This window comes from Fundulus heteroclitus, chromosome 20 (assembly GCF_011125445.2).
Source record: "Fundulus heteroclitus isolate FHET01 chromosome 20, MU-UCD_Fhet_4.1, whole genome shotgun sequence".
NCBI lineage: Eukaryota > Metazoa > Chordata > Actinopteri > Cyprinodontiformes > Fundulidae > Fundulus > Fundulus heteroclitus.
In genome coordinates this window covers 5,548,417-5,568,416 of record NC_046380.1, presented here as the reverse complement: position 1 = coordinate 5,568,416, position 20,000 = coordinate 5,548,417, and the positions used below count along the sequence as shown (strand labels likewise).

General features: G+C 41.1%; 1 protein-coding gene across 1 annotated transcript in view; it reads right to left on the bottom strand.

The window, feature by feature from the left end:
• chd6 (chromodomain helicase DNA binding protein 6) overlaps nt 1–19,742 on the bottom strand; it is a 104,862-nt gene extending 85,120 nt beyond the window's left edge. The window contains exons 1-2 of the mRNA XM_036152011.1: nt 19,328–19,742; nt 5,700–5,749 (exon numbers count right to left, since the gene is read on the bottom strand). Coding sequence (XP_036007904.1) covers nt 5,700–5,729 — 30 coding nt within the window. The 5' untranslated portion in view covers nt 5,730–5,749; nt 19,328–19,742. The remainder of the gene's footprint in view (nt 1–5,699; nt 5,750–19,327) is intronic.
• Between the last annotated feature and the right edge of the window lie 258 nt (nt 19,743–20,000).

Here is a 20,000-nt window from a genome sequence, read left to right as displayed (position 1 = left end):
TTAGTAACACAACTTCACTTTAATTCACACAAAAAGCAGTTCAGTTCTGACCATGAACTCCCAGCAAATGTCACAGAAACAGAGGATGTAAAATATGTATATTTTAAGTCTGTAATTTATGCAAAAACCCCCAAGATCCAGGATTCAAGGTCTGATTGAAAATGTTGATTTGCCATGCTGTGTTTGTCATTCTCACGTTTAAAAACTCAGGCTGCAGATATGAGCTGCAGCAGTTAAGCCTGATGGTGGAGAAAAGTCGAGCGAACGCAGCTGAGAGAGGCTGCCTATAGTCACATCGCCTATGAATCAATAATCCTGCCTCACAAAGCAGCGCTCACACACACACACAAACACACACACACAGAGTCCGTCTCCCCTTCACAAACGCAGACCGTGAGCACTGCAGCTCCATCAATGCAAAAAAAAAAAAAAAAAAAAAATCTCCTTTCACAGTTGCTCCAGAAAGCTGAATTAATGAATTGCTGAATTAATCAGTAAACGCAGCCAACAGTTTTACCCTCCTTTTGACTTAAAGTTCTCTCACCAAGACGATGCATTCACCATTAACGTCAGGCGTTAATTTCTTTAAATGATGCAATTCAAAAGAATATATCGTCTACAACAACTAGACGAAAACAGAATAAAAAAGTATTTATAAAACACAGCAGCTATAATGAAAATGGTTGACATTTTCGTCAACAATGAGAAAAAAGACAAAAAGTATGGAGGGAAATTAAATCCATTTATGCATCAACTGCCTATACCCAGGTAATCCACGCGGGAAACGGGTGACACCTGTACAGGTGGTTCTCCAGAGCGGCAGGAGGCGAATGACTGCAGGCATCCAGCAGAGGCAGAGTTCAGGCAGCGGGGTGCTCCTAGATGAATGCCAAAAAAAAAAAAAAAAAAGGGCAACACCAGGAATACACGGACTCATGGGTATGATTTTTAACCGCCCACGGAGCAACACTGACCTGAAGAGACAACCTGAAGAGACAAGCCGTCCTGGGATGAGTGTAGAGAGACAGAGGAAGGCAACATCGTGGCGTTCAGGTCATTAGCTGAATAGTTGGGAGCAACCAGCAGTTCTTTCCATTAAGCTGATCTCAGTGCAGATCAGACTTTAAGGCGCACTTAAAATCCTTAAAGTTTCTCAAAAATTGATGGTGCGCCTTATATATGATTAAAGTTGCGCATACTGTGGTACAATGCGCTCAAAAATCTGTTAAAATGTGTAAGTATGACTTTGGATATTAGGAGCATTACGGTACACCGTGTCACTACCTGATAGGACCCCTGAGCTGTCTACAAGACTGCCTGACTGTAATGTCTAAACTAGAAGTGCATTAATGTAAGGCAGCCTGGAGTACGCGCTAGCAACAATAAACCTAGTAAGTTAATTAAATATAAGAGTTAAGTTTATTTTGGCTTTATGTTAGAAACAGGGCAGTGTAGTCCAGCTACTCTGTCCTCCTGACAGAGAGCTGTGTACGTGAAGGAGTGATATTACACAGTTGGAAGGAATACTTAATGCACCTTATGGTCCAATAAATACGGTAATAAAAATAAAAACAGTAAAATTTCTCGTTTTAAATAGTCCTTTTTTACAAACATTTTTATCTACAGGGCATTTATGTTGCTTGTGGTTAATGCAGAGAAAACTCTACATTACAAATTGCAATTATGGTTGAAATACATTGCAATTTTTATTTCTTGGCAAAATCGTACAGCCCTACTTCTGACAAATGTATAAAAAGGCTGAAAGCTAAAAACTGGAAGTTTTAATATGATAGAATTTGGAATCAAAGCAGCACATCGTCACTATTGCAATGTCATACATGTGCATTTCTTATTCATTTACCAGCCTAGATGAACCAACATGCAATTCACCGCATGCATGATGTATTACAAAACTTTTTATTCAGCCACTTGTGATTCATACAAATTATTTGCAAAGAAAACCTATTCGGAAAGAACTATATAAAAATGTGAGTTTTTGTGAATCAAAATCTTTTTTTTTTTTTTTGCACAAGGATTAAAGCTGCAACATTTGATTGCACAAAATGTTCCTGGTATGGAACAGGTCACTAAATAAATGAGATATCTAAAGCCATGATGAAGAATGAAGCCTAAAAAAATAAAAAAATAAATCCTGTGGCTTCAAACAAAAAACATTAATGAGGCAACTGGTACATTTTGTTGTCTCCTTTTGAACCAACAACCCTAGATGTCCTGTTTTTCTGGCAACACAGCGTCATAAAAACCTTGCCTTTGCCATTGTTTTAAAGCGGCGCAGCAGCCGTCTCGACACATTTCCACACTCGACAGAACACTGCGGGGTGATGACATTATCACTGTTTGAAGACATTGCAGGTAGATAAACGACTGAATGAACGGCGCAGGGACAACACAAAGGAGATATCAGCTAAAATCTCATCACATTTATGCTTTAAAAAAAAAAAAACAAGCAAAATAAAAACCCACAGGAAATATAAACAGACGGCTGGTTTATGCTGTATTATAAACCAGCTACGTAAAAAACAAAAACCATCTTCCCCTAAGGTTCCTAAAACCAGCTGCTAACTCCGGTTTATTATTAGGAAACTAAAGTAATCAGGTAAATGTCACCTATTTACGCCTCCAGGAAACCAATACAGCAGTTATTTAGAGGTGAATGTGCAAGGTCACATGCAGAAAACTGAGTAAAACGCTAATTTAAGGAACATCATCATCTTTATTTTTCATATAGGGTAATGCAGCCTCAAAGAGGGCACAGTGTCCTGTGTCCTACTTTAGGCCGGTCTCAAACCCAGATAAATGCAGAGGGTTGCGTCAGGCGTAAAAACTTTTGCCAGATTAACCATGCAAGTCAATAACGTTATGCAGAATGACAGATGAGGTCCGACCAGTTTCTCCATGGATGTTTGCAGATGACATTGTGATTTAGAGTGAGAAGCAGAGAGCAAGTGAGGAAAGTATAGAGATAGAGATCTGCCCTGGAAAGGAGAAGAATGAAGGTTAGATGCAGCAACGGACCGGAGATGAAGAAGGTGACGGATTTTAGGTAGCAGAGAAATCTGTCAGAGTGGTGCAGGACATGTATGGGAGCTGTAAGACGGCGGTGAGGTGTGCTGTGGGCGTGACAGAGGAGTCCAATGAGGAGCAAGGATCGGCTCTGAGACTCTTCTTGTTTCTGTGGTGATGGACAGACGAGGTTAGAACTACGATGTTTGCAGATGACATTGTGATCTGTGGTGAGAGCAGAGGGTTAGGGTGGAGGAAAACCTAGAGAGACGGATGTTCGCCCTGGAAAGAATAATATTAATAATGAAGAAACAGTGGAGTGTGGAGAGGAGGAGAAATGTGTCCAAGCAGGTTGGAACGGGTGGAGAAAACTGTGAGGTGTGTTGAGTGATAAAATAGGACCAGTGAGAATGAAAGAAAAGATCTAGAAGACGGCAGTGAGACCAGAAATGTCTGGTTTAGACACAGTGGCACTAAGGAATAGAGGCTGAAGTGCTGGAGGTAGCAAGGATGAAGATGTTGAGTGACGATGATGGAGAGGATCAACAATGAGTCCATCAGAGAGACGGCTCATGGTAGATGTTTTGGAGATAAAGCCAGAGAGGCCAGACTGAGATGGTTTGGACGTGTACAGAGGAGGGATAGTGAGGACATTGGTAGCAGGATGCCTGGAGGAAGACTAGAGAGGAGATTTATGGATGAGATGAAGATGAAGAAGAACACAGTATGTTCACTCCAGGATGTCTTGGTAGTCTTGAAACAGATTTGGGTTTCCAAACATAAAAAGGATGTATACAGCATGTGGGAAGTTTATTTCATCCTTCCATCTTTGTTCTAATATAAACATTAAGCTGAAGTAGCTGGCTAAAAATTTGCAGTTTTGTCTCATCAGTCCAATCGATATCCTGCCCTAAACTTTGGGTCTTGTCTTTATGCATTTCGGTAGATTCCAGTCTGGCCTTTTCTTTTTCTGTTCAGAAATGTTATACCTGGATAAATTCTGTGCTTTCTGTTTCCAACGCTCTGAAAGTTCACAGAAAATGTATTTAAAAAAAAAAAAAAAAAAAAAAAAATCAGACTAATGACGTATGAAGAAAGTGGTGAAAGAAACAGCACTACACCTCCAGTCCAGCAGGTGGCGGTAATAAGAACCCAAAAGTCAAATAAGGAAAACCCGATTTGTTCACAAACCAAGATGGAGAGCGCACAACTGGGGTATGTCCTCCTCCTTTGATCAATTCTGGATCACAAAACGTACGCTTAAAATACGAATGTGGTATAAAGTAGAAAACAATAACAACACGCAGGTCTTAAATATGGCGGGTTAGCAGAAGTAAGAACAATGCAAAAAAGGACCACCAATCACCGTTTCTCAAGTCAAAACCCCACCCCTCAACAATCCTGGGGTAGTCTGAAAGTCCTTTCTCTTGACCAGAATATTTTATACAGAAATAAATACAGAAATAATCCTGGGACATTTTTGTTGAATCACTAGTAGAGTTTCAAAATCCCAGGTTATGGCTGAAAGTCGATGCAATGGAAAAGGAGCTCACTAGGGTTTAAACATGACTGGTGCTGTGACCAGAAAGTGCTGTAGCTTCTCCAAGGAGTTAAGCCTTAGTGGGTTTCATTTTTTATTTTTCTGTCTGATCAACCAGCGTTTCCATTTCCTGCTGCAATCACATCCCTGGAGGTTGGCTCCAGCGCCATGAACCTCACACTTTAATAATATTAGAAAAGAACTGAAGCTGTTGGAGATGGTCAGCCTTTTACCTTTAACATGGCCTTCTATAATAATAGTTCTGAGCTCCCCAGACAGCTTTGCCTTTTATTTTTATCTTGGGTAATGTGCAGGCATGACATTTTTCCCCTTCATGGCTTGAAAACATCTGTGACACTAATGATGCCGTGGATTAGACAATTGCTTTTGACTAAAATCGATCAAGAAGAAATTTTTATTTTGTGTCTGTAAATACACATTTGTGAGTCCACTCCTTTTTATAGTATATGTTAATGTGTAAATAAAGACCTGAATTTGACTATAATGAAATATTTTTCGGTTTATTCTTACCAGCTCCACCTTCCTCTAATTGTTAAACTTTAAAATTCATCACTCTTTTCTTTACTTTTTAATACATCTTATTTATCAACAGCAATGCATGAGCCTGAGAGCTGCCACACATCCCAATCTTTAAATAATTATGAGTACATAAAACAACCATGGAGGGTAAAATCCCCAAAAAATACCAACAACAAACAAATATGACTGGCTAAAACTGTGGTGTCGCCTCCAGAAAACCCTCTTAAATCTGACTCATCTTTTAGCACAGCCTGACTCATGATTACAAACGAGCATCGTCCAAAGCAGAATATCAATAGTTTGGCAGAAAACAGGAAAACAATGAAGCTGTGACACCAGCAGTCAAGCTGTGGTGTCACAGATCCACCAGAGTGATTCTTACCAACCGAAAACATCAATCATGTGATCTGGTGAGTTCCCATAATCCTCTTCAGAAAAAAAAACACCCAACCAACAGTAATCCAGGTTTAACTGAGCGTTAAATTGGATTAAAGTGAATGTGTTTGAAATTTACCTGATAATTCATATCAGGTCTTAAGGTTAAATTCATACTGACAGGCCGTCTGTTCGTGTGTTTGGTGGTGGAGGTACAAACCTGCTGCTTGTCCTTCTTGAGGATTTTCATCTTCTATCCGTTCACAGCATCTGTTAACAAAAACAAACAAAACCTGATTAGTTACACCATGTGAACAGTTACAAACCTTCTCAGTCTCAAAAAACCCAGAACATCTGGATATTTTTATGCGTTAAATGTGTTCTGAAAGTAAAGCCACAAGAAAACCTGTATAAATAAGTTTACATAAAACTGAAATTTACATGAAGCTAAAGCTTAATTTTCATATGACTTAAAATGCATCACTCATCCACCCATTTTTCTCTGCTTATCTGAGATCAGCCCACCTCAGCTGAGCCCTTTCGATGTGGAGGAGCAGCAGCTCTACCCCCAGCTGCCTCAGATGATGGAGGTATCTAGGATGTTGTTCCTTCAGGCATTTTCCATTTCTCTCGAGCACAGCCGAGTGTTGGATCATAGTAACCTGACTCTAGCCAAATTAATTTTGCTCCGCCTACCTCCACTCATCCATCTGGAAAAAAACCATAGGAATGGCGTTTCAGAAGGCTGGGCCTTATCAAAAATCCTTGCTTATGATTGGATAAGCCACTTGTCTGTCATCTTTATCGACGTGCTATTTCAACCACTCACACTGAAGCTAACCCGTGACGCTGTGAGAGCGACGCAGGAAAAAACTAAACTTGCCAAATCCGGTCTGGAGAAGGGCGAAAACATCGTTTCCACCAACAAAAGCCTTCAGAGGCGTTCTCTGATGTTCATTTAATGAAACAATATTAGGTAGATTGGACAACACAGAAGAAATAGCAGCATCAATGTTAACGCTTGCTTCCTCGATGTGAGCCGCCATTGTTGTCTGAATCAAAACAGTCTCACATCACGGTCGCTTCTCCACTACGTCACATCCATGAATATCCAGCCCTGCGTCCTGATTGGCTGGACAATAAAATTGGTTGGAGAAATCACTCTCTATGGGAGAGGTCCCAGATGGATGTAAGTGAAGCGGAACGAAATTCAACTGGCTCGTCAGGTTAGGATCATAGTAGTCGGGCCATTAAAACAGAACCGAGGTCCGGGATCGGTTTCTGCCTCAAATGCAGAAGCTAAACTACCTCAGGAAGCAGTCTTTCTCAGGACCTCAGATGGTCCTCACACATAGGGGTGAGTGCAGCAGCAGAGACTGGACCTTCTGCAGCAACTCAACAAGTACAACTTCCACAGGAGCTGCTGGTCATCTTCTACCTTTCCGTCACTCAGTCTGTCCTAGTTCGTTAATAACTGTGTGGTTTGGCTCAACCAGAAAACAGGACAGCTCCGAAATACAAACAATCAGGTCTGGGGTCAGGAAAGCTGCCGCTACCATCTCTGCACACCGCACACATCCTGCGCACAAATGATTCAAATTTTAACCTTCAGGTCAGCCTCAGTAGTCGGCTTAATTGCAATGTTCTAACCTGCCTTAATATTATATATTTATTTATTTATTTTATATATAAACACACTTCTATTGGCTGATTACCAGTTTCTGGTTTTACTTTGTTTTAATGCAGCAATTAATGCAACAAGCATCAACTTCAACAGGTTCCTCAATGACTGACGTGCGGTTCTAGACGGGGGCCAACAGGGGCCAGTGCCCCTGTAGAACAGGTCAGGGCCCCTGCTCTGGCCCCTTCCCTGAAGACATAAAACTCAATAGATTTCTTATATGTGCTGAAACAGAAATTGTAGCTGGTTGGTCACTTGGGCCCATTTAATTTACATTTTTATTTTAAGAACAATTTTAAAGTTTCAGCCGTATTGAGACAGGATCACAGTTTTCAGGGGTCTGCAACCTGCAGTTCCAGAGACAAGTGCCTCTTTGGCACACTTAATATATAAAAACGATTTAGTTTGCCCAGTTTTTTGGGAAAAAAAAAAAAAAGGTTTTTGGTTTAATTCTTTCCATGGAAAAAAGCAATGGCCCCACCCTGGCCCCCATGGTATATTTGGTCTAGAACCGCCAGTGACAACGGCAGCAGTTTTAAATACTCTCATGCATTAAAAACACGTGTCACTGAACTTTAGCTGATTTTCACGCAACTGAAAACAAAATGCACCAAAGACGTTGCTGGCTGATGAGTTTATAAGCTGGAGATGTGAGTTTTAACATATTTAATGAACAGAAATACATACATTTCTCCCACTGCTATTCCACAGAAGGAAAAAAAAAAGAAATCTTTATTTTAAAAACTCTGCTTCAGAAGCTACTTCATCATTAAAGTGTAGATATTAGCAGTACAGAGAGAACAAAACATCCGTCCCTGTTGATGGACAGACAGCGGATCTGTTGGTGGTGGAGTGCAGAAATGAGACATCCATAAACCCACAGGTTAAGACTGAAATGGGCCCAATAAGCCCCATCAGGTGAGTACTTTAAGGACATTTACCCCCCGGGGGGTGAATTCTGGGACCAGCTGACCCAAAGCCAGTTCCAAAATAAAAACGCTTCATTATTCAGTGAAGATGGAGACGTTCAGTTACATCAAAAATCTCTTGACAGTTCACCCAAAAACGCGGCTGAGCAAGAACACCGTGCTGTAATTATGTTAAATATACCAGCAGGGATCCAATTTGGCTATGGCATTGAGAACTTTAATGGTACAGGAAAGGCAGCGCTCGTGTTACGCTGGAAACTCGTTGCCATCTTTGCTTTGCCTTGATTTACATGAATCTTTTCATAATCAGAGATTTTGTTTCTGCTGGGTTAATGCATCCTGCAGGCAGCACAAGAGATGCAACAACCAGGCCGAGAGTTTCCTCAGAGGCGTGACCTGCTGACTCAGATTTTCTCTTTTAAAAGCCAAAAAACTTTGATCAAAAGGGCGAAAATGTACAGAAAGATTTACACCATTTTCCTCATTTGTGCATCAAAGCGTTTGTGTCTAACCCTCATGTTTAATAACTGAAAAGACAAAGCAAACTTAGGGACGCGCCATTTGTTGATGAGTTTAGAGACGTACCCTCAAGGAATAAAACAAAGATGTTTTTTTTTTGTTTGTTTTGATGCATTTAATGAACGGGAAAACATTTTCATAGATGCTCAAAGCTCATCTTAAATATTCATTAGTACATCACTGCACAGTACTAAAAATTACATTTTCCAGTAGATATATCAATATCTGGAAGGTTAATAATTCCAGTTTTCCTTTCTTGTAGAATAAAGACGTCAAGCAATCAACCAAAAATGTACCATTACATTATTAGGGCTTAAATAACGCTTTGCAAGCATACTCTTGTTCCTTAAGAACCATAAATGCAGACATCCACACTCAGTGAGCATTTAAATAGGGATTTTTTTTTATAAACAAACATAACAGATGTTAACTTTAATATTAAAATGCTGGATGAACAGGAAACCGTTAAAACTGCTCCAGGCTGATCTCCTGCAGGAACCTTCATAATGACACGGACACCCTGTTGATCGCATTTAAAGCTATGGATTCCCATGTTGCTGCCATTTGGCTCCTTTTCCAGATAAAAAAAAAATAAAAATCTCAAAACAAAGCACAAACTATTCTTAACGTCAGTTTTTATTTTGCTAACTGAAACGTCAACTAAATGAAACTGCACTCATAATTTGTCTTCACCTGCTCCGTCGTCAGTGACCTTTAGTCCCGCTGCGCCATCGCTTATGACCCATAAAAAGGAGCTTAACTGTGGATGGACCTGAGAATCAGCAGGAGACAACCTGCCTCAGAGATGGCAGAGACTCAACGGTTTAAAATTAAATCCAGATTCACCAGAGGGAGGACAGTATTTAAACGTTAAACCTTATTCGGCTCGCTGGTATTAGCCCGACTGGACCGAAACGACGGACCGGACCATCATGTCAGGAAGCGCCCTTGTCCAGCTTTCATCGATAACATATCGCCTCCAATTCCCTGCTGCGTTTCCTAATGATATAATTTTCCAGGTTTTCTGACCCTGGTCGACCCGCTCGGCTTAATTAACACTAATATGAGCTTTAACTTGAATCCCGTCGTGCTCTGAACCCATTAAACTGAGACAGGGTTACTACATCAACAAGAGGGCCCTCCTCAGTGGAAACCTACATGCACACTTGCATTTTTAAATGGTAGTTTTCAATATGGATAATAAACCGTACTTCATAAATACTCCTGAAGTTGCTGCTTTTATTGAGTTTACAGACAAAAGGTTTCTTCAGGCATGACAGACGATAGACTTTACAGACACTTTCACCTCATTACCCAAGTTTCCACATCCAATTAGCATTTTCTACTTAATAGCCAATGTTAAAAGTAGTAAAACTGAGTCATGGAAATCGATATCTTGACATAATCAATACTAAAAAAAATTAAATAACAAGAAATGAATTGACGTGTAAACTGTCCAAACTGTGGTACTTCTTCCGATCGTAGAGCTGTAATAACAGACACTGAACCTCCCTGCAGCCATTCATCCCAACAAGCATCTGCAGCTGAAAGTTTAAACTCTGCTAACACGTCAAATTCACCCAGAAAAACATAAAGACCCTCTTTATTGACAAGACAAACACAACAGCACTGTTCAAAAGGAGCTTTCCCTATAAGGTATATAGACAAGAAACAGCTAAATGCTGAACGATGCTACAAGCTAAGCTAATGCTACAAGCTAATGCCACGACACTTGTGTTAACAGATCCTTAAAAAGAGCACTTTGAATCATCTTATTACTGACAAGTGCTTTATAAATAAACTTGCCTTGCTTTAATTAAAAAATAAAAAGTCAGTAAAGGTATCTGCAACAGTAAGTTAGTAAACCTCTCAGAGGATATAAGCTAATGCTATCTGGTTAGCTTAACGGACACAGGCTGCCCAATGACAGGGGTCTGTCGGTCTGAGCTCCCTGTCGCCTTCCCAGGCGTGAAGCTCTGCTCCACCAAAACAAACCATAACTTCTCTGCTTATCTTAAAGCTATTGGAGGCTTGTGTGGCTAAATATAAACACAGGTTCAGTCGGAAGCTGAAAATTAAGAGCAGAAAAAAAAAAAAAAAAAAAAAAAAGTAGAAGCCCGTAGATGCCTACCCTGGTGCTGTAGTTGAGCACTTAAATATAAAGAAAAATTACCAGAAGCTTGTTTGTTTTGAAGCACAATTTATTTCAGTATGCAATTACGCTATTCATCTCTCAGTAGTAACAACTAACTGCATCATCAGTGTATTAACAGGCAAATGTAAGCAAGCAGGTGCACTGTAAAAGGTAAACAATTATAATAAAATAACTGCAAGAATGAATCAAAGGAATATACTTCCACTTAGGATATACATATATACTATTAATGTTGTCTGGTTTACTGTTTTACCAAGCAGGGAAGTGACACTTAGAGAAATGTATAATTTAAGGGCTGAGTTGTCCCTTACATATTGGTTTTGCCCTAATTAAGAAAGTTAAAGTTGTTTGTTGCATTTTTTTTTTTGCTCTTAAACTTAAATAACTCAGTGCCTTAAGAAAAATCTTGCTGCAGTTTTGAGTATTTTTCTAAGCGTCGGGGGGGAAAGAAGCTTCTGCTGCAAAATGTTATCCTTAAAGATCAACTGCAATTTGCAGCTGTCCCCACAAAGAAGGCAGTGGACTTCCCGAGAAATGTTTCATGTTCAAAGTGAAGGTGAAGTGAAGGTTAACGAGAAATTGCTGACGTTTGTTTTACAAATAACTAAAAAAATAAATAAATTAAAAAGTTAATTAACAGATCAGGGAGGCTTCAAGTTTTATAATTCAAGATTTATGTTAAAGGAATAGTTAGAGTCAACTCAAAATTTGTGAGCATATTTTATAAGAACTCAGATCGAGACTTCAGGCATGTGCAAAGTTCAAGAAAATGCTACAACTACTCTTTTGAGTATAATAATGCGTCTGCATAAAACATTACTAATCGCAGTTGCTAATTTACGCCATTCATCCTCCCAGGTATGTTCCAAGTTTTTCATGTTATAAATGTCTAAATAAATGCGTATTGTCCAGAGCAATTTACAGTCCAAAATATACAGTACTTAAATTTCTTCCAGGTAAAGTCGGTAAACCAGCAGGATTTTTAATTTATAGTGCTTAATCCCAACGGTAACTACAGCTAGCTCTGTCTGCCAACAAGACTGCATTTCACGTTTCTAGTACACCAATTCTGTCAAGGTGTTGCTACCGTGTTTAAGTACATATTTGAACACAAACTGGACCCATTTGTCTATTTTAGGTGCTTTAAGATGACATCTGGACTGTTTCAATAAACCTAAATTGACCATAAGGGTTTTCTCCATTTTAGCGTAAGTACACATCCTGCAGAGATGTGAATACAGTCCGTAGATATTCCTAGGTTATAATTGAAGAAAAGAAACCAACTAACCCAAGGTCCCTTTTAAAGAGTGTAGGAACCCTGATCTTACAATAAAAGTAATAAAGGGAAATATAGGTGAGCTTTAATACGCCCAAACAAAAAGCTCTTCTTCAGGCACTCAGACAAGTGACAAACAATAGACAAAACATGCATATGGAAGACAGAAGACACCGACAAGCTGAGCATGAAAACAACCAAGGTGCAAAAGGACTACAGAAGCCTCTGATGCTCAAACAAGTAGAACACTCGCAGCACTGACCCCCCCTTTATCGATGTTTGTTATAGTCTAATGTTGGATTAAAACAACATTTGCACCAGAAGTTTCCAAAACTTTTGCCCTGAGGGCCAAAATTGTCAAGCATTAAGTACGCAAGAGCCACAAAAACCTGATTTTGTTATTTTTTATTTTATTTATTTTTTTACATCCAATAAACATGCAACTTTTTTACAAAAATAAAGAGCTTGTATGTTGAACAAAATGTGATCTCTGAAACAGATTCATGTAAAAAGTAAAATGGGTTTTGGACAAATGCCGCATTAGAAGAAAGGCTGAACTTCTGAACACGGGTCACTCTTTCTTTCTTTGAAAACGTAATAAAAGCCTGTTTTTGAGTAGAAGTTGCTGAATGTTTGTGGTCCTTTTTACCACTAAGTTAAAGTGCAAACAAAAAGTAAGTCTGATGGAGGAAAAATACCTTGTTGTACCTAAAATTTTCCAGTTCCAGAATATTTTCATTCGTCAGATTTTTGCCCTTCTGTATGAACCACCTATGTGACGGCGGGCCAAATTTCTACCATCCTTGAACTTTGATCCGGGCACTCAGAAAAAAAAAATCACTCTTAGGGCCATAAATGGCCCCCGGGCCACTCTGGTTTGCAAAAAGCAGTTTGAACGTCTTACCTGGGCCTTGAAAAAGCCCCTTTCAACCCTTCCAGGTGTTCTCGCAGAACTGCAAACTTCCGTCTACGTCGTTTTTTGAGACGACCAACTACTTTCATGTCCTCTTTCACTCCATCTAGGTGGACGATAAATCAATTCCATCGATTAATTCGAATTTACAGTTTAAGATTTTATTTTTGGAAAATCTGGATTTTATCTGCCACTCATTGGCCTTCCTTGAAGATTATGGCATTCAACGCTGAATACAGATACTTTAATAAATACCAGAGGGAAATTACTTAAAAAGACAAGGCATTTTTGTTTACTTATTTTTTTTAGTTAGTTTGAAGTTACACAAGCAAGGTGAAGCCTGTTCTCAGCTCGTTGTGTAAAACCACAGCAAACATCTAGTTATATTTTCATTGTTTACAACGGCAGAGCGGCCATCTTGTTTTACAAGCATGTTTCGCAGCTTTTACTTAATTACGCTTTTAATTCAGGTCAAGTCCTCCAGGTTTACTCCCAGACGAGATGATTGAAATAGAAGCAAGTTTTTAAAATATTTTTTGTCGTTGTGACACGAAACGAAAAAAATACGATTAATCGGATGTGGCATAATAAAACCTGAGGTTTTATTTGTAATCAGCCACATCATCCTGCACCAACTCCATCCATAAATCTCTCTTGTCTTCCTCCAGGCCTCCTGGATCCTGCTACCAATGTCCTCACTATTCCTCCTCTACAGATGTCCATCTCTAACCATCTCAGTCTGGCCTCATCTCCAGGACATCTAACCCGAGCCGTCCCTCTGACGGACTCATTCCTAAACTTCTCTATCCTTGTCACTCCCAGTGAGAACCTCAGCATCTTCATCTCTGCCACCTCCAGCTCTCTAAACCGGACATCTTCGTCTTGTTCCCCTTTCCTTTCATTCTCACCAAGACCCTTTTATCACTCAACACACCAATGTCATCTGCAAACATCGTAGTTCTAACCTCGTCTGTCCATCACCACAGAAACAAGAAGAGTCTCAGAGGCGATCCTTGATGCAGTCTTCCACCTTGTCCTGCACCACTCTGACAAATGGCTCTGCTACTTCAGAGTTCATCATATAATAACCTAGACTCTATCATCTGCTTTCTCTAGATCTACAAAAACACGACGCAGCTCAAATCTGACCATCTCAGTACTTCATCAACATCCTCAAAGCAAATACTGCATCTGTAGTGCTTTTTCTTGGCATGAAACCATCCTGCCCCTTGCAGATGCTCACTTCTGACCCCAGCCTAGCGTCCGTTAGGCTTTCTCATAACTTCATGGCATCAACTTTATTCCGCCGTAGTTGCCACAACTCTGCTCATCTCCCCTGTTCTTGAAAATTGGGACCAGCAAACGTCTCTTCCGTTCCTCGTGCATCTTCTCGCTCTCTAGGATCTCATTAAACAGTCTCTCTCATTGCAGGTTTTCATCTTTTCTTCAATAAGGATGTTAAAAGCTGACCCATATTCAAGCCCCCGTTACTTGGATACAACCAGATACGATCCAGAGCAACCGGCTGCCAATAAAAGTACCCCTGATGAGTAAACCGACTCCCTCATTTGGGGGATTTAATGTCTGCATTGACGCAGATGGCTTTTTGTAACGTCTCAGAGGTTTTGTTAGAGAACAACCAGCATCACGAAGACCAAGGAACCCTAGCAGATGGGTTAGGGAGGACGTTTTAAGCAGGGTCTGGGTTCTAAAGCAGCAGTCCAAGCTTTGAAGATCTCCCAGAGATCTGTCCAGTCCATCATCTGAACATAGAAGACCTACCAAGACAATCAGAGAAACAATCAAGAGGACTCTGGAGGAGAGTTTGGACTCCACAGGTTTAGATCAAAGCGTACATCTGCTGGCCTAGTCAAAGTCCAGACCTAAATTCATTTGAGAATGTGTAGCAATAAGCTCTCCATACAGTCTGGCTGAGCTGGAGCTATTTCACAAAAAGTTTATATAGATATAGATGCACTGCAAAAAAAGGGAACTAAAAGTACATTTTTCTTGACATTTTTGTATATGTCCTTGATTTGAGCTGACAAATAAGATTATCTGCCAATGGACTAAGTATTTCTACCCCTGAAATAAGATAATTAGATATACTGTACTTGAAATAAGATGACAAAGATGAGCTGTTCTAAGTGTAAAAATCGTATGCCATTGGCAGATCATTTAAACTTGCTGCTCAAAACAATGACAATACACCCATTTTTACCTACTTTTAGTTCCAAAATAAACCAGCTTTAGTGGTTTTTAGATTACCTACTAAAGGAAGTTTGTTTTTATTTTATTTTTTTTTGCATTTAGGTTTACTACACTTTACGTCCAAAAAGCCCATCGTTTGCAACCTACTGGCAGAAAATAATATTCCTGATTCTATTATTGTCATTCTTTGTGGAAATGTTATGCATCTGTAGCATGAAAATGCCGCGGAAAACCCGATAAAGCCAGCCTTTTTAGCCAAAGTCATTCACAGTAAGGGCCACATGTGGCTCCGGGGCCACAGGTTGCAGAGCCCTCGTCTAGAGAGTCTTGACATAAACAGCCGGCAAACATTTCAGATTGTTATCTGCTAAGGATGTTGAAAACCGTGCATCTTTTTTTTTTTCCTTCAGCTTCCGAGTGATGATCCAATTTTTAGTGTTGATCCATCACATAAAATGCCAACAGCTGAAAATGTAAAACATTTCAAGGGACATGAAGACATTTAAAAAAAAAGGCACCAAGTAGCAGTTAGAAAATTAATCAGGAATACGCCAGTAAAGGCCGCATGTCGACAATAAACTATTTGAACCATAAAACTTGGTTCTATGAGTTTTACAGTTCTGAAGAAGCCCTGATTCAATAGTAAAGAACAAATAAATGAGTTGTAAAACCCTCAGACACGATCGTCCGCCAGCTGGCTCGACAACACAAGAAGTCCGTTAAAGTGAACAGAAAATATACCGATATGTCATAACAGCTTGTTTTTGTTGTTTTTTTGCAGATTCAGCTGCTCAGACAACCAGAGAGACACCAGAAGCAGCAGAGCATGAAGACACGACGGGACGAAAACAGACACCTGTAGAGTACCACAAACTCAAATCTCCTCCCAAAACACATACGGCAGCAGGAGCGGCGGTCAAGGCCAGAGATCGTCCCCCTGCGCATTAAATCCAGCTAAATTAAAAGCTCATTTTAAATCAGATCACAGACATGCGTCGATGCATAAATGAAGCCGATCTTCAGACCTGACGCCCACGGAAGTCACCTGAACACAACGCGCCTCAGACGCGCAGCAGCAGCAGCATCGTGGAGACCAAAGAGCCCGGCAATCAGGTCAGGGAGAAAGTTCTGGTCCGGTTTAGAGTAGGGCTGAACAATTAATCGCATTTTCAATATAATCGTGATTTAAAAAATGCAATTTCCAAATCGCAGAAGACTGCAATTTTTGGCTATGTAACAATTAGGGAATTAGACACGTCCATTAGGTGTTGGTAAAATGTTTAAAGTGGGTTTGCCTCCACATGGAAGGGAAGACAGTTGCAGCAGTGAGATAATCTAATTTTATTACTTGTTTTAGAGTTTATATAATCATACATAACATTAAGTACAGGTCAATCAGTTTAATACATAGACTTGCTTGTTGGTTGCACTTTATGTTCAACAAGGATTGATGTCCAAATCAACTAAAAGCTGTTCTCTTGAACAATATTCTGATTAATAGAAACATTAAAAGTTCTTGTTTTAAATAGTCCTTGTTTACAAACATCTTTATTTAGACGCCATTTTTGTTGTTTGTGGTTAACGCAGAGAAAGGTCAAAATTGCAATTTTGGTTGAAATATATTGTAGGCAGAACGCAATCATTTCTGCTCTGAGTTTAGATGCTGCGGGTCTTTTAGCAACTGATCTGCACAGCGAGGAAACAAATTGATTTGTTGTTTGTATATATTTTAAAACACATGATAAATTAAACTGGAAAAACAAATCACATTAAATTGCAATATTAAGAAAAAAAAATAAAATAAATCGCAATTAGATTATTTTCCAAAATCGTTCAGCCCTAGTTTAGAGCACGGCTAGGTTCTCAAAAACGACATCCTAAAAAAAAAACTCTGAACATCTCCCAGACCTGAGCTGCAGAGATCCGCCGCTCAGGTGGATCAATCTGCCCGCACAACTATAGCGAAAAGCCCATCAACTGTTGATAAAACCAAAACAAGGACGTCGCCTCAGCAGGAGCAGACGAGCCAAAGCAGAAGTTCTGGTCCGATGAGGTCAAAGTTTAACATCCTGACCTACATACAAGACGCCGGGTGTGGCGGGAAGGGCCCTGAATGCATCGCGCTCACTGTGAGAAAGGCGGTGGCGGCAGCATCATGCTGTGGGGACGGTCTTCACATTTCTGCTGAATTTGTGAAGGCTTTGAGTTCAATGCGTATCCGTATGAAAGAACCTGCAGCACATTTCTTTTTTATGCGTTATACTCCTTTAAAAAAAAAAATAGAAATAAGAATTTGTCAGGTCAGACCTCAACAAGAACTGGAAACCTATGCAGCGGCGGAGCTAGAGACGAGGCAATGGACCCCCCTGAAATCTGATTGACGTGTAAAAACACCAGTACAGTACAGTAGTTGGTTCTATGTGACACAAATGATCAGGAAAACAGATCATCCTCTATCACCATGTAACATAGAAAGTACTCCTGGGTCAATGTGAGCTTCTGTGCTTTCTGTGTCTCTGCTCTGTCTTCTCTAACATAGAAAGTACTCCTGGGTCAATGTGAGCTTCTGTGCTTTCTGTGTCTCTGCTCTGTCTTCTCTAACATAGAAAGTACTCCTGGGTCAATGTGAGCTTCTGAGCTTTCTGTGTCTCTGCTCTGTCTTCTCTACCATAGAAAGTACTCCTGGGTCAATGTGAGCTTCTGAGCTTTCTGTGTCTCTGCTCTGTCTTCTCTAACATAGAAAGTACTCCTGGTTCAATGTGAGCTTCTGTGCTTTCTGTGTCTCTGCTCTGTCTTCTCTAAGCCCCAGTGGGTGGAGGCGGATGAGCGTTCACACTGAGCCTGGTTCTGGTTCTGCTGGAGGTTGTCCTCCCTGTTAAAGGAGAGTTTTCCTCTCCACTGTCGCTTCATGCATGCTCAATATGAGGGATTGCTGCAAAGCCATCAACAATGCAGACGACTGTCCACTGTGGCTCTACGCTCTTTCAGGAGGAGTGAATGCTGCTTGGAGAGACTTGATGCAACCTGCTGGGTTTCCTTAGAGAGGAAACTTTCTCACCAATCTGCATAATCTGATCCAATCTGATTAAATTTGACTTTGGAAAGTGCCTGAGGCGACACGTATCATGAATTGCAGCTATATAAAAGTAAAATTGAATTGAAAAATCACAATCCAAACCAACTGGAGGAGGAGCTTTACAATAAATTAGAGCACAAACAAAGTCTCAATCAAAAACCGAAGAAGCATCACCCCCCTCCAAATTAAAAACCATGACTCCACCACTGCCTATATGGGTCAGGGGGGGGGGGAAAAGAAGCCTGGTCGTCATATACCTAGAAACAATCTGCCAGAAACCCTCCAGAGCAGCGGTCCTCCAGGTGCACTACTGCATGTTTTCAGGTGTTTCTCTGGTCTAAGCACACCTGCAGCTCACTAGAAGCCCATCAATAGAAAACACGTGAGCTAAAATGTCTGAAACGTGCAGTGCAAGGTTGGAAGACGAAGAAGAAGAAAAAATAATAATAAACACACCAGAGAGGACAATATCTACTGACCACAACAGACAGGAGCATCGTTTAATATAAGTATTATAGTTCTACAATCATGCACTCAAGAGCTGCGCAGCCGCCCTTTGTCTCCGGCCCTGAGTCACACCTGGCCAGGTGTGACTCAGGGCCGGAGGATCCAGCGCTTGTACCTGGGTGCCTCGGTGGGCTCCTCCTGCACACCTGGCTGCTGGAAGGAGCCGGGAGGCTAAGGAGGCTAACGGGAGCCTAGCTTTGCTTCCAGCCTCCTTAAATGAATGCTAGCAGCTGCAGAGGCTAGCGCGGCTAGCTCCGACGGGCTGACACAAGTTTGGGAGAGCTCACCCGAGGATGGGGGGTGGAGAAGTTCCCCAGCGAGCAAAATAAAAATAAAAATTTAGGAGAAAAAAAATGGCAGCAAACCGGGACGGAGAAGCAGGAGAAACGGAGACGGGAGAGTCCCGTGTGCCGCTAGCCCCCGCAGCTAGCTTCCGTAGCTAGCTGCTGTAATGTCACCGCATCGCTGCTGTAAATACATCCCAGCAGCCGCCTGGCTCCGTTACACGTGTGGACGGACGGCCGCTACAAGGCGCCTTCTTCCCGGGCACAGAAAAGCCTCCCCTAGCGGACACAGCTCACCTGCTCCCGGACTCCCGGCCGCAGTCTCACCCCCGGCGAGCCCCGACAAAAAAACAACAACAAAAAAAGAGAGAGAGAGATGGGGGGTGGAGAAAAAATACGCCTGGTGCTTCTTTTTCCTTTTTTTCTTATTTCCAAGGACACAAAATCGCCATGACAGTTTAGAAAAATGCATAAAAAATTAGCACGCAAGGAGGGGAGGGAGGGGGAGAGAGAGAGAGAGAGAGAGAGGAGAGGGATGAGGAAGAGGAGGGGGGAAAAAAGAGGAGGAATATCTATTTAATCCACATAAAGCTCCCAGCAGCAGCCCGGACTGGTTCCAGTCTGGATGCGGGGACTCCGGCTCCGTTCTGTCCCGCATCCGCATCCGCAAAAAAAAACTCATCCCCGCATCCTGAAGTTAAAGAAGGACGACTCTTACCTAAAATGGCCTCTGCAGCAGCCAAAACACAAACAGCCCCTTCTTCTTTTTTTTTTCTTCTTTTCTTTTTTTTTTTTAAAAAAAAAAAAAAAAAAAAAGGATCGCTGGGAAGTTTGGCTGCTGCAGCCAGCCTAACCTCGGCTCTCCGGAGCTTCACATTTTCCATTGGCTGCAGCCGTCGGCGCAGCTGGCTCCCCGCATGTTTCCATTGGTCCCGCAGCTGTCACGCAAGCCGCGCAGAGCCTGGCTCTG